This window comes from Notamacropus eugenii, chromosome 4, assembly GCF_028372415.1.
Source record: "Notamacropus eugenii isolate mMacEug1 chromosome 4, mMacEug1.pri_v2, whole genome shotgun sequence".
In the NCBI taxonomy this organism is placed as follows: domain Eukaryota; kingdom Metazoa; phylum Chordata; class Mammalia; order Diprotodontia; family Macropodidae; genus Notamacropus; species Notamacropus eugenii.
Genome location: NC_092875.1, coordinates 56,700,184 through 56,714,824, shown reverse-complemented (window position 1 = coordinate 56,714,824; position 14,641 = coordinate 56,700,184). Strand labels below are relative to the sequence as shown.

The 14,641-nt window shown below is 39.1% G+C and overlaps 1 protein-coding gene across 1 annotated transcript; it reads right to left on the bottom strand.

Moving 5' to 3' along the window:
- Nucleotides 1–10,261: 10,261 nt before the first annotated feature.
- LOC140498130 (olfactory receptor 7A10-like) lies at nt 10,262–11,224 on the bottom strand. Its single transcript, XM_072599420.1, has one exon. It carries the CDS (start codon nt 11,222–11,224, stop codon nt 10,262–10,264), a length of 963 nt encoding a protein of 320 aa, XP_072455521.1.
- Nucleotides 11,225–14,641: the final 3,417 nt, after the last annotated feature.

Here is a 14,641-nt window from a genome sequence, read left to right as displayed (position 1 = left end):
GTCCTGGACCATGGAAGCAGCTATGTTCCTTTATTTTTAGTGCATAATTTCAGTTTTAGAGAGGTGTGATAGTTTGTGAAAATCAGAGAAAATGTCAATCTTCTATCCTGTTGGTCATGTGCTATTATCATTCAGGTCATGATCATCCATGAAGACAGAAGGTTGCTGTAAGAAGTATTGCATAACCATAGTCTGGGTGCAGTGGGTGATGCAAGATTTTTATTATCCTTTATCAATCTTGATTCATTTACTCAGACAGCTTGGAGGCATAGAGAGTAGAATTCTAGACTTGGAGTCAGGAAGACCTATTTTAATCCAGACACCTTACTTAGCCATGTGACTCTGGGCAATTACTTAATTTCTGCCTTAGCTTCTGAGCCTAACTTATAGAATACTTACTATTAATAATGATAGGTAGGAATTTATAGCATTTTAGGAAAGCACTTTATAAATAGTGCTTCATTTGATCCTTGCAACAATCCCAGGAGAGAGACATAATTATTATTCCCATTTTGGGGATGAAGTAACTGAGGCAGAAAGAGGCTAAATGAATGAACAAAATGAGAACTTTGTACACAATAACATCCATGGTGTGTGAGGAATCATTTTGATAGACAGTGTTACTCAAAAATGCAAGGAACCAAACTTTTCCAAAGGACTCATGATGGAAAATGCCATCCACATGCAGAGAAAGAACTATGGAGTTGGACTGCAGAGTAAAGAAGACTCTTTTCTCTTTTGTTTTGTTTTCTTTCTCATGGTTTCACCCATTCGTTATAATTCTTCTGTGCAGCATGACTAGTGTGAAAATGTGTTTTATAGGAATATATGGAGCCCATATTGGGTTGCATACCATTGTGAGGATGTGTAGCAGCAAGTACCCTGACACATTCAGCATGGCCTGCTAGCACAGGTTGATAGATCTACTTTTCCAAAAGGAAAGCAACTTTTAAGGGAAAACTTGTAAGGGAAAGCAACAATCTTCTTTAATCACACATACCAACAGAGAAAGTACAAGGAGAGAAATAAAGACCAACAGACAGGGCTTCTAATGGTCTGACCTTAAGCAATACCTAGATCACAGATCAACAGATGTATCCAACTATCTATCCATTACATGTACACATAGTCACTAGAGAGAGAAGCATCAGCATCTGGATTTTCTTTTCTTTTCTTTTCTTTTTTTTTTTTAAATTTTAATTAATTAATTTATTTAACTTTTAACATTCATTTTCACAAAATTTTTGGGCTCCAAATTTTCTCCCCCCTTGTCCCCTCCCCCCACCCCAAAACACCGAGCATTCCAATTGCTCCCATCACCATTCCGCTCTCTCCTCCATCATTCCTCTCTGCCCTTGTCTCCATCCTCTCCTCTGTCCTGTTGGGCCAAATAACTTTCTATACCCCTTTATCAGTATTTCTTATTTCCTAGTGGCACAACAGTACTTGATAGTTATTCCTAAAACTTTGAGTTCCAACTTCTTTTCCTCCCTCCCTCCCACCCCCTCCCTTTGGAAGTCAAGCAATTCAATATAGGCCAAATCTGTGTAGTTTTGCAAATGACTTCCATAATAGTCATATTGTATAAGACTAACTATATTTCCCTCCATCCTATCCTGCCTCCAATTACTTCTATTCTCTCTTTTGATCTTGTCCCTCTCCGTGAGTGTCGACCTCAAATTGCACCCTCCTCCCCAGGCCCTCCCTTCCATCGTCCCCCCACCCTGTTTATCCCCTTATCCCCCACTTTCCTGTACTGTATGATAAGTTTTCATACCAAAATGAGTGTGCATTTTATTCCTTCCTTTAGTGGAATGTGATGAGAGTAAACTTCATGTTTTTCTCTCACCTCTCCTCTTTTTCCCCAAACTAAAAAAGTCTTTTGCTTGCCTCTTTTATGAGAGATAATTTGCCCCATTCAACTTCTCCCTTTCTCCTCCCAATATTTCTCTCTCACTGCTTGATTTCATTTTTTTAAAGATATGATCCCATCCTATTTAATTCACTCTGCACATTCTGTCTCTATGTGTGTGTACATGTGTGTGTGTGTGTGTGTGTGTGTGTGTGTAATCCCACCCAGTACCCAGATACTGAATAGTTTCAAGAGTTACTAATATTGTCTTTCCATGTAGGGATATAAACAGTTCAACTTTTATAAGTCCCTTATGACTTCTCTTTGCTGTTTACCTTTTCATGCTTCTCTTCATTCTTGTGTTTGAAAGTCAAATTTTCTTTTTAGCTCTGGTCTTTTCATCAAGAATGCTTGAAAGTCCTCTATTTCATTGAAAGACCAATTTTTCCCCTGAAGTATTATACTCAGTTTTGCTGGGTAGGTAATTCTTGGTTTTAGTCCTAGTTCCTTTGACTTCTGGAATATCCTATTCCATGCCCTTCGATCCCTTAATGTGGAAGCTGCTAGATGTTGTGTTATCCTGATTGTATTTCCACAATACTTGAATTGTTTCTTTCTAGCTGCTTGCAATATTTTCTCCTTGACCTGGGAATTCTGGAATTTGGCCACAATGTTCCTAGGAGTTTCTCTTTTTGGATCTTTTTCAGGTGGTGATCAGTGGATTCTTTCAATATTTATTTTGCCCTCTGGATCTAGAATATTAGGGCAGTTTTCCTTGATAATTTCATGAAAGATGATGTCTAGGGTCTTTTTTTGATCAAGGCTTTCAGGTAGTCCCATAATTTTTAAATTGTCTCTCCTGGATCTATTTTCCAGGTCAGTTGTTTTTTCAATGAGATATTTCACATTATCTTCCATTTTTTCATTCTTTTGGTTTTGTTTTGTGATTTCTTGGTTTCTCATAAAGTCATTAGCCTCCATCTGTTCCTTTCTAATTTTGAAAGAACTATTTTCTTCAGTGAGCTTTTGAACCTCCTCTTCCATTTGGCTAATTCTGCTTTTGAAAGCATTCTTCTCCTCATTGGCTTCTTGAACTTCCTTTGCCAATTGAGTTAGCCTATTTTTCAGGGTGTTATTTTCTTCAGCATTTTTTTGGGTCTCTTTTAGCAGGGTGCTGATCTGCTGTTCATACTTTGCTTGCAAGTCTTTTATTGCTCTTCCCAGTTTTTCCTCCACCTCTCTAACATAATTTTCAAAATTTTCTGAGCTCTTTTTGAGCTTTTCCCAGGTCTGATCCCATTGAGTGGGCTGGCATACAGAAATCCTGACTTCCGTGTCTTTCCCTGATTGTGAGCACTGCTCTTCCTCATCAGAAAGGAGGGGAGGAGAAACTTGCTCACCAAGAAAGTAACCCTCAATAGTCTTGGTTTTTTTCTCTTTTCTGGGCATTTTCCCAGCCAGTGACTTGACCTCTGAATATTCTCCTCACACCCACCTCGCCTCCGGATCCTCCCAGCCAGCGCTTGGGGTCTGAGACTCAAATGCTGCTTCCCAGCCTCAGGACTTTGGGCAGGGGCAGGGCTGCTATTCAGTGTGAGATCAAGTTCAGCTGTCTGGGTGGGGGCAGGGCCGCCTCATGGGCTCAGTTCCCTCAGGGGGTTTATGCAGAGACCTTCAACAATGGATCCGGGCTCCTGCCTGCTTGGGGAGCCCCAGTCTGTTCCCACTTCCACTGGTGCCTCCCGAGGGGGCCTGAGTCATGGGGGCTCCCCACTCCCCTCTCGACCCGCTGAAGAGACCCTCTCACCTTGTCACCTGTGTGTGGAGGGACCTGCATGGCTGCTGGAGATTCTGTCCCTGAAGCCTGCTCAGATCTGCTCCCTGCTCAGATCTGCTCCTCTCGTCACCGGGCAGCCGGGGCAGGGCTGTGCTCGGCTCCCAGTCCACGGCACGAAGAACCTTTTGCGAGAGGTTTTCAGGCTCTCTGGAACAGAAATCTTGTCCGCTCCACTGTTATGTGGCTTCTCCTGCTCCCAAATTTATTGGCAGCTCTTTTCTACAGATACTTCATGGGCTGTGGGTTCGGAGCTAGCGTATTTGTGTGTTTCTACTCTGCCATCTTGGCTCCGCCCCCCCAGCATCTGGATTTTCAAAGCCAGGGATGGGGAAAGGAAGCTCCTTAATGGCTACCTAGAATCTCATCTGGCACACAAACCTTCTTCCCACACCCCAAAGCAGAACCTCACCTCAGAGCATATATACACTTTTCAGAGCCAGAGGGTACCATGACTCTTTGTAATGCTAATCAGAGAGTTACAGATCTTCCCTACCCATTAATGATCCTGCCCATTAAGGAAAGCTTGATTAGGGGAGGCCCACACATTTTGTTAATTTTCTAATGAGGTACTGGTTCTCAAGGGTTGTGATGCCCTCTGGCTGTGAAAAGTGTACAAAGACTTTGAGGTAAGGTTTTACTTTCACACTTACTCATTGGCAGTGATTTTTTGGCCATATGAGACTGGGCATCCATTAAGGAGCCCCCAGGCTTTGAACGTCCAGATGTTGGTGCTTCTCCCTCTGGTAACTTTGTAGGTATGATTAGACAGTTGGATCTGTCTGTTCACCTGTGATGTATTGTGTATGGTCTTGCAGGTGGAAGCCCTGTCTGTTAATCTTTATTTCCTCTGTATTTTCTCTGAAGTTCAGAGTGCCGACTTTTCCCCCTGCACTAAGGGAATAATATATATGTGCTTGATTAAAGTGCCTTTCCTTTTAGAAAACAGATGAAAGAACCATACAGCAGTTGCCTTTCCTTTTAGAACCATATAGCAGACCCTCCTGTGTATGTCAGGGTGCTTGCTTTTATACTCTCATGATCCAGTGACTCATTAATTAACAAAAGGTGTGGGCCTTCCTACAAAACAACCATCCCCTAATCAAGCTTCCTTTAGTTAGATTCACCTGAGGCCTATTAATGGGTTGGGAAAGATCTTTAATTCACATTAACATAAATCTCATTAACATTACAGGAGGGAGGGAAGAGTGAGGGGGAGAAAATTTAAAAGTTAAAGTGAATGTGAATATTGAAAACTGAGAATAAATAAATTCAATACTATTTTTTAAAAAAGAAATAGGGTAAATAAATTGCCCAGAGTCATCCTTGTTTAGGACCAGATTTCAACCTAGGATTTTCTGACTCTAGATTTAACACACTTTCCACTGAGCACAAATTCTCTTTCAGAAACAGGGGGACTCTATATTTCAACAAACATTTAATGTACAAATGCTATGAGCAAAGTCCTGTATTTGACATCAAGGAAAGCAGAAATTTTAAATAAAAACATGGTCTAGACATGTTGGGAAGTTATACCAATATACTAATCAGAATTTTAAAAAGCCATAGAATTAAGACAGTAGTTTTTAGGTTGTAGGAAGGAGCATTTGAAAAAATATCTAATATTATTTTTGTAGAGAAGATGATGAAATGCAGACTCAGTGGTATATGCATGGATTAGGAGCTATATGGTTTTCTAATTCCATGAGTAGTCATTATGGTAGTTAGCATGTATATAGTGTTTGGTACATGCAATATAGTTTACATATATTATTTAATTAATATTAACAGTATGTTATACTAATATATTAATTCATTTAATCATGAAAAATACCTTTGAGGTAGGTGCTATTTTTAATTCTCATTTTAGAGATGAAGAGACTGAAACACAAGAGATTATGTTCTTTGACTAAGGACACAGAAGTAGTAAAGATCAGAGGCATGATTGAACTTGTCTTCCTGACTCTCATCTCTATCTACTACAAAATCTTGTTGTTAATGGTTCAGTAGATGGCAGGAAGTCTCATCTGTGCTGGCTTTGTTCCATATAACATTTTTTATCAATGATTTGGATAAAGGTCATCAGATCTGATGATGATACACAAAGCTGCCAAAGATAACTAATACACTGGATGAAAATAGACAAATCCAAAAAGATTTTGACAGTTTATATCATTGGGCTGAATCTGCTAAGATGAAACTCAATAAGAATAATGTAAAAGCTTATGTTTGGGTATAAAATTTCAATTTTCCAAGTACAAGATGAGAGAATCATAAATAGTGGATGGTCTGAGAAAAAAGACCTTAAGGTCTTAATGGACTACAAACTCAATTTGAATTGAATGATATGATGTGACAACTGTCAAGGCTAATGCAATCTTGGGCTGAATTAAGAGAGGCATAAGTTGCAAGATTATGGATGTAGCCATCTCTTTATGCTCTACTGTCATCTAACCTTAACATGAATATAATGTTTCATTCTGGATATGATGGTTCCAGAAAGATGTTGACAACTTGGAGAGCATGCAGAGAAGAGCAAGCATGTTGGTGAAAGGCCTTGAATCCATGTAATATTAAGACTGATGGATGGAGCTGGGCATTTTTTGCCTGTTGAAGGGAAAACTCAATAGGGACATAATAGTCATTTTAAAGTATTTGAGTATCTGTCATATGGAAGAGAGGTTAGATTTAGTCTATTGGAGCCCAGAGGGAAGCATCAGGATCCACCAGAGTCAAAGGGCAGAAGTTGCAAAGAGGCACCTTTAGTCTTGATGAAAGATTTCCATGTAAGTAAAACTGTCCCAAAGTGAAATGGGTGGCCATCTCAAGGTTGATTATCCATTAGAAAGCTTCAAGCATAGAAGCTTTGTTGGGTATGTTATAGAAAGGATCACTCCTTTCAGGTATGGGATAGTCTTTGAGGTCTCTTCCAGCTCCAAAATTCTGTGATTCTCTGATATTGAGTGAATGAAGTCACCAATAGGGAGAGCATAGAGGGAGATTTTTGTTGTTGTTCATCCTTCCTTATTGAACAGGACCCATGACATCAGGAGGGTGATGTCTTGGACTTGCACATGAATTAGGTTTAAATGAGGCAGTGCTATGCAAAGTCATCAGTCTCACATTCTCTTCCAGAGTCATCAGAATCCATGGTTGTGTTTGTCCTTCATTGCTGAAGAAGACCATGCCATCAGAGAAATGATGACATGACTTGCACTTGACTTTGTTTTGAGTGTGGGAAGGTTGTGGCAAGCCATAGCTCAAGATGACTCACAATGGCCCCAGACGCAGTGGGAGATCTTGGCCTTTTTCAGCTAAGATCTTTCCCAGATCTCAGTTTTCATGGAGGGAGAAGTGATGAGTGTAATTACTGAAACTTGGGCAGAATTCACACAATGAGATGAGAGGCCAGGAGGAGCTAGAGTCAGGGAAGCAAACAGAAAAGAACCAGTCAGAGATGTAGGAGAACCAGTACAACTGTGTCAAAAATGAGGACTGTTAGTAGGAAAAAAGCTCAGATTTGGTGACTTTGAGAAACAGATTTAAGTACAATTGTGAACACAAAAATTGGATTACATGGGCATGAATAGTGAGTGAATGGGAGGTAAGGAAGTGGATGCTCTTTTTTAAAGGAAATGGGCAATACCTAGCTTAAGATAATAGGTCAGAAGGAGATTTCTGTTAGGCAGTGGAATGTTTTTAAGCAGAAGCCAAATAGCCAGTAGAGAAAGAAAAACTAAAGATGCAAAAGGAAGGTGGATGGGATTAGGAAATAAAAAGTTCAAACAGTTGTTTGGTGAATGGAAGTATGCTCTTACTGTTATACCTTATTCATGTACTGTGATCTGTTTCAGGAACTCATCTAATTCTTCCTCTCCAATTAGCCCTTAGTGCATGTAATGACAAAACTACTTCTATTAATTCACCCAATGATGCTTCTTTCAATGCTTTTTGATTCTGGCACTCAGATTTATTACTAGGATATATCTTAATACACAGTGATGCTCCATCCCACATTTTATTTATGCTGCTTCTTTTAAATAGACCATCATTTGCAGAGTCATTTTTTAGTCAAGGATTTTAACATACCAAGTATGATAGAAAACTTTGAGGTCAAGTTTGCCATTAATAGCTCCATTTCTCATCTATGTCAGCCATACTTTTGCATTTCCGAATTGAAATCTGGGAAACCTAGTCTTATTTTTCTTGAGTTAGACTATGAAATTCTGAAAGTTTTAATTGCTATTGTTTCTATTTTGAGGAAATTTAAAAATATATATATTTGTGGACAGACATATTGCTATACCCTTTCTTTTCTTTTTCCTTTCCAATGTAGCCTCAGAGAGTAATGTTAGTAAAAATAACTAGCAATTAGAGGAAGATAGATTTTTACTCAGTCTAATGAATAATTTTCTCACAACTAAAGCAGTTAGTCAAATAGTGAGAATGGTCAATTATTGGGTAAGAAGTTTCCTCTAACTGAAAGAGTTCAAGCAAAAGATAGATGATCATTTTTTTTTTTTGCAGGGACATTTTAGATCTAAAGGGGCTCATTTCCTTATTTAAGAAGTTTGGATAGAGGGCTTCCCAGATCTCTCCTATGAGTTTGGAATTCATAAGAGGAGAGAACCACAGGAGTCATTTCATATGAAGCCTTCATTAAATGCCTACATTGTTCCAGGTATTGAGCTAGATGATTTGGATACAAAAACAAATACGTGACAATTTCCACCCTCTAACACCTTATTTTCCTCAGGGCCAGGGAAAATGAGTATGTACACAGATAAATAAATATGATGCAGTAAATTTGGTGGAAATGGGGGTTAACAGTAGCAACCGGGGAAATTAGAAATTCTTATTGGAGTTAGCACTTGAACTCGGCCAAAAATGGAGTTGAGAATTGTATAGAGAAGAGTATGAGCTCCCCTCTGTTCCATGCATGAGAAATAACCTTTGTCAAAGTTCTGAGGGGAGAGATGAAACATCATTACAAGTAGGTGAGTTTGACTGGAATGCAGAATATGTTGTGGTAGTTATGTGAAATCAGACCAGGAGTGTATGTTGGACTTGGATTAAAAAGATGTTTTAGATGTCACAGGACATGAAATTTTATCCTGGCTATAATGAGGAACCCATGAAGCATCTGTAAATAAAGTAGTGAAATGGTCAGATCCATGTTTGGGAATAGTGGTGACCAAGATGATGACAAAAACAATTGGATTTTGAACAGGTGTACACATTTAATATCTCACTGTCAAATGGAGCTGATCATAGTTTTTCAGAGACTATGTTATCAGATACCCATTTCTTCCAGGTTCAACTTAAATGCAAAGATTTTATCTGTGACATCAGGCAAAGGACAAAGAGAGTCATCATGAGAGAGTTGGCCACCATGTGATGAATTTTTTTAACCATAGCAACTCATAATGATCATCTACAAAGACATGGAGGAGTTGAGACCTGGACTCAGAAGGAGAAAATTCCATATTGATTTTCTCTATTTTTTTCTTTCCCACAGATATGTAATATTTCACAGTTCACAAAGCACTTTTATATTCAGTATTTGATTTTATGTGCTGAGAAAAAAAATTTCAGGTTTTCATGGCAAGTCTTACTTTTTCCATTTCAGGAATGATGAAAGTTATTAAGTCCCTTGGCCAAGTGTACGTAGCTTATAAGTACTAGGTTGAGCAATAAATTCTATCTTTTCACTCCATTTTCAGGATTTTGGAGCTGGAAAATGTGGTGAGGAAGAAGGAGGGGTTCAATCAGATGTAGTTATGATGGAAACACTGAGAGTGGAGATATGAAGAATAAAATCAAGGTGATTTATAGTCAACAAGAGCAGAGTGAGCCAGAAAGATAGGGACTTTGAGATTCATCAACAAACATTTATTAAGCACCCAAAATTTGCTAGGTGCATTTGGGGATACAAGATAAGGACAAAATAGTCCCTGACCTCAAGGATCTCACAATCTAATGGGTGAAACAACATGCAAACAAATATATACATACAAGCTATACACAGGATTAATAGAACATATTAAGAGAAAGAAGGTACTAGGATTAAGGGTGATTGGGAAAGGCTTCCAGTAAAAATCAGAGTTTTTTAAAAAAAATTGACTTGAAAGAAAAGATTCCAAAAGGTGTAGTTGAGTAGAGAGAGTATTCCAGACATGGAGGACAGCCTGAGAAAATACCCTGAGCCAAGAAATTGAGTGTCTTGTTCATGGAATGGCAAAAAACTCACTGAAGCAAGGAGTACATGATATGGAGTAAGGTATTAGAAAACTGGAAATGTAGAATGAGACTGGCTTATGAAAGGGTTGGAATATCAAACAGAGAATTTTGTATTTGATCCTGGAGCCAATAAGGAATCTCTGGCATTCACTGCTTAGCACAGGTGAGAGGGTCAGACCCGTACTTTAGAAAATTCACGTTGTTGACTAAAGGAAGGATGGATTTTACTGGGGAGAGAACTGAGGAATCCAAAATTCCTGTCTCCCAATATTTTCCCCAGAAGTACCTGTGTCCTATTCTGAAGGGCAGGAGCCAGACCCATCACTGGTAGGAGACTACCTAACAAGCCTTTTAAGGGCATCTTTGATATCTTTATTTCTTAGTGTATAGATGAAGGGGTTCAACATGGGAGTGACCACAGCATACATTGCTGAGGCAACTGTGCTCTTCCAGGAAGAGGGGGTAGCAGAGGAGCTCAAATATACGCCAAACCCTGTGCCATAGAATAAGGAAACAACAGAGAGGTGAGAACCACAGGTAGAAAAGGCTTTATACTTACCCCGAGCTGAAGGGACTTTCATAATGGAAAAACAGATCTGAGTATAAGAGAAAAGTATCCCAGTGAGTGGGAGAATAGCCAACAGTCCAGTAACAAAATATAACAAGACATAATTGAGGAGAGTGTCAGAACAAGAGAGTTTCAGAACCTCAGCAAGATCACAAAAGAAGTGCTGAATTTCATGGTCTGTACAGAAGGAGAGCCGTGTTACCATCAGACATTGAAGGAGGGAGTTTAGAGAGCTTATTATCCAGGAGAACAGGACCAGCTGGCCACAGAGCCAAGGGCTCATGATGACTGCATAGTGTAGAGGGTGACAGATAGCCACAAAACGGTCATAGGCCATTGCAGTAAGGAGGAAAATATCCAAGGAAACAAAAACATTAAAGAAGGACATCTGCGTAAGACAGTCAGCATAGGAAATGGCTTTGTTCTCTGTCAAGATGCTCAGCAACATCTTGGGGACTGTGGTGGATACCACACAGATATCCACAAAGGACAAGTTGGAAAGGAAGAAGTACATGGGGGTGTGGAGGTGAGAGTCAGAGCCAATGGCCAGCATTATGAGCAGGTTTCCAATAACTGTGACCAAATACATACCCAAGAACATCCCAAAGAGGGGCCCCTGCTGATCTGGTTTTTCACAAAATCGCAAGAGAATAAATTCAATGAATTGTGTTTGATTTCCTGGTATTATGGGGTTAACTTTTCTGCTGAGAAAGAGAAATGAGAAGAGCATATAAAAATCCAATTATCCTTGTGTATGAAATGGAAAGAAATATGACTCTGACCAGGCTCTGAGTTAGAATTTCTAAGTTATACACCTGTCTTTGTCACTTATTACCTTCATGATCTTAGATAAGTCAGTATTTCCACATTCCATCTCAATGCAAGATGAAGGACTTTATCTCAATGACCTCTAAGCTTCTTTCCAGTTCAGACAATTTTTGAAATATGAACAACTACATTTAGAAATGACTCTCATCTCGAATTTGCTCTAAGCAACAATGACCATTGAGCAGTGAGATAAAGAAAGAGTTACCATGGACAGGGCAGGTCCATTTCTGTTGCCAATAGCAGAGGGAGAGGATAATGATATGGTATGAAGAATGTCCATTCTTCAATTGAAATAATAAAAAAATGGAAGGGAACTCATAGGGCACACAGGACAAAATTGTATTCCACAACATTCCTGGCATAAAAATATACCTGATAAGTGTGCTTCTGGCCTTTCCTTGAAGATCTCTATGGAAGGGAAACTCTCAGCTTCCTGAGGAAGGCTATTCCATTCTGGGTTTGCTCTCACTTTCCTCTCTATTGAGCCAAAAATACAACTATTTTCTAATTCTATCAATGCTCTCATTCTACTTTATGAGTCCAGCAAATCTCTTTTCTCTCCCACATAATATCTCTTTAAATATGCAAGAACAGTTAGCCCATATTATGTAAGTTTTCTCTTCTTTAGGTAAAGTAAGATTAGCTCATTCATCTGATCTACATAGGACACTCACCATCCTGGTTGCTCTCCCTTGCATCCTCTCCAGATCATCAGCACTTTTCTAAATTGTAAATTCTAAACTCGGAACTAATCACAGAATTTCAGATGAGGTCCTACTATGAAAAAGTTCTTGTCACTGAGCTAAATGCTAGGGATACAAAAATAAGAAATAAGAGGGATGAGGCAGAGAGAGGGAAGGTGTAATGGCATGATGACAGAGGCTATGAAGGGAGACTCAGAGGCTATGAAGGGAGAAGAACAATGGACAAATCTAAGGTCTTTCCCCAAGTGGGGCACTTCATGGAGGAACTCACCAATGGGAAAAATAGGGTGACTTTGGGGAAAGATGTTTAAGGGTGAGGAGACTTGAGCATTGTGTCATAACTTTGTAATCCACAGAGACAGCAGAGAGGTTGATGGAAGGTCATTTAATGGATGAGAATTCTTTATCCAGCTCTTGCTTGAAGACCTCCCATGAGCAGGAACCCACCATCTCCTTAGAGAGTGTATTTCATGTTTGGTAGGCTCTAATTGTAAGAAGTTTATTTGATGGTTTCTTTGTTTTCTGAGGTCAAGTCTAAATTTGTCTTTTTGCCATGTCCTCTCTAGGTTAAGGACCTAGCCCTTCTAATACTTAAAAATAGCTACCACTAAAGTAGAGGTAGGAGCAGGGTACACATATCTACCGTAGGCAGATACTGTGAAACCCCAAAGAGGAAGAAAAAGAGTTTATTCCTTATATTGGGGCTTATATTGGTGGTAGTAGGAAGACTAGACCCTGTTGGGGCTGATGGCCAGTAAGAGAGAAGTATCAACCAGAAGGGCCAAAGGAGCTCTGTGCTCTTTCATACTTAAGTGTGTCCTATTCTAAGATCTCCAGTCTTTTACAGAAGTATAAGATATACTCTGGGGTTCTTCTAACCAACACTCAGTCCAACAGATATATTTCCCCTCAAGGTTCTAGGGGTAGCCCTGAGGTGTTTGGTGATGGTTCTTTAATACTTATAAACTTAATCATTATTAATTTACATTATCTAATACTTTGTAATTTATAATACTTATAAAACTTATAACCTTTAATACTTATAAATTTCTGCCAGTCTGATTCCTTTATTAAGCTTGAATTCATATCTATTAGATGTCCTTAATAGGTTTCTAGCAAGGGATATTTGCTAAGGTTGAATAGTATGAACAGCTTGTATAAATAACTCATCCCTCCAAAGGAAAAGAAAAACAGCCCTGATGTACTCTTCTAAAATTCCTCTGTTACTTTTGAATTCATATCTACTAGACATCCTTAATAGGTTTCTAGAGAGAGGTGAAAGATGTTTACCAAGGTTGAATAGTATGAGCAGCTTGTATAAAACAACTCACCGTTCCAAAGGAAAAAAACCAGAACTGATGTACAATTCCACAAGTACAGAGATCATGAAGGAGAAAGCGGAATCAAATTTAGAGAGCACTTGCTGTGAAAGGGGTACTATAGCTTGTGAAAGTCTTTCCCCTCATGGTTCTTTTTTCCCCTTCCTGCAAACCTCATGAAATTCCTCTTAGGTGTGGTGCAATGTCTGCCTGTGCTTCTTGGAATGTCCCAAGTCTATAATTTTTAGGAAGTTTTTCTTCCTGTCACATTGAATGTTTTTTGCAACTTCCATGCATTATGCCTATTTCTGCTCTCTTGAGATCAAGGAAAGCACCCCTTATCTTTCTCATAACCATTCTTCAAACATTGGAAAGCCTTTGTCTCCCCCATCATGATATCACATATCCGGTCTTAGGTCATTCCTTACCACTTCTACCTTTGTTTTGACTCCCTTCTCTATCCCTCTTCCCCCAGCCCAATCATCCCCATCTTCCTTGGAGGCAGATAAGTGCAGTAACCAACTGACAATTGATTGGCTTCTAGCTTACAGTATGGTTGCTCTATGTACCACTAAACAACCTGGTCCCAAAGACTTTCTGTATAGGAATAGTTCCTCATAGTAGAACTCAAAAAACACTGGTTACTTTTCATAACTTGATTTTTGTGCTTTGTATCCTCAGCAAAATCTGAGAGTGCAGAGAAATAGAAGGTAGAAAGGATAGAGAGAGGAATATAATAGAATAAGTAATAATAAATCAGAATTTCAGAGCACCCCTATCACAAAGAGAGAGAAGGAAAAAAGACCAAGAGGCCAAGGTACACAAAAGCAATAAAAATTGTCTTAGGATAATGAGTAGAAGACAGTAGGAAGTGATGTGAGTCAAAGAGAATATTGCTTCTGCTGAATTTAAGAAAATTTAAGAAAATCTAATGAAAATACATATACACTATTGGGATCTTTCATACCTCTTACAATAAAGTCTGTAAAGGGGACAGACATCTGGCACATTGATGGATCATATTTCAAATACTATAGAGTCTCTGACTGTTTCCTTATCATATATTTCTTCTGGACAATCTCCTTAGGAATTTCAGCCAATCCTGTGAAATTTCCCCATGCATGTAACTACCTTCAAATCATAGGATATGGTTTCAGTCCACCCATCAGCTGTCATTAGGGAGGTATGTGCTTTCATCACCTCCTCTGCCCTTACTTATACTCCCTGACCTTGTGACTTGTTCCCGGAGTGATAGGGTCAGCCTCCAGAGCCTTTCAGAGGTCTGTAGAATCACAG

Coding starts and splice junctions, on each gene's coding strand:
- LOC140498130 (XM_072599420.1), bottom strand. CDS start 11,224: ATGCTCTTCTCATTTCTCTTTCTCAGCAGAAAAGTTAACCCCATAATA.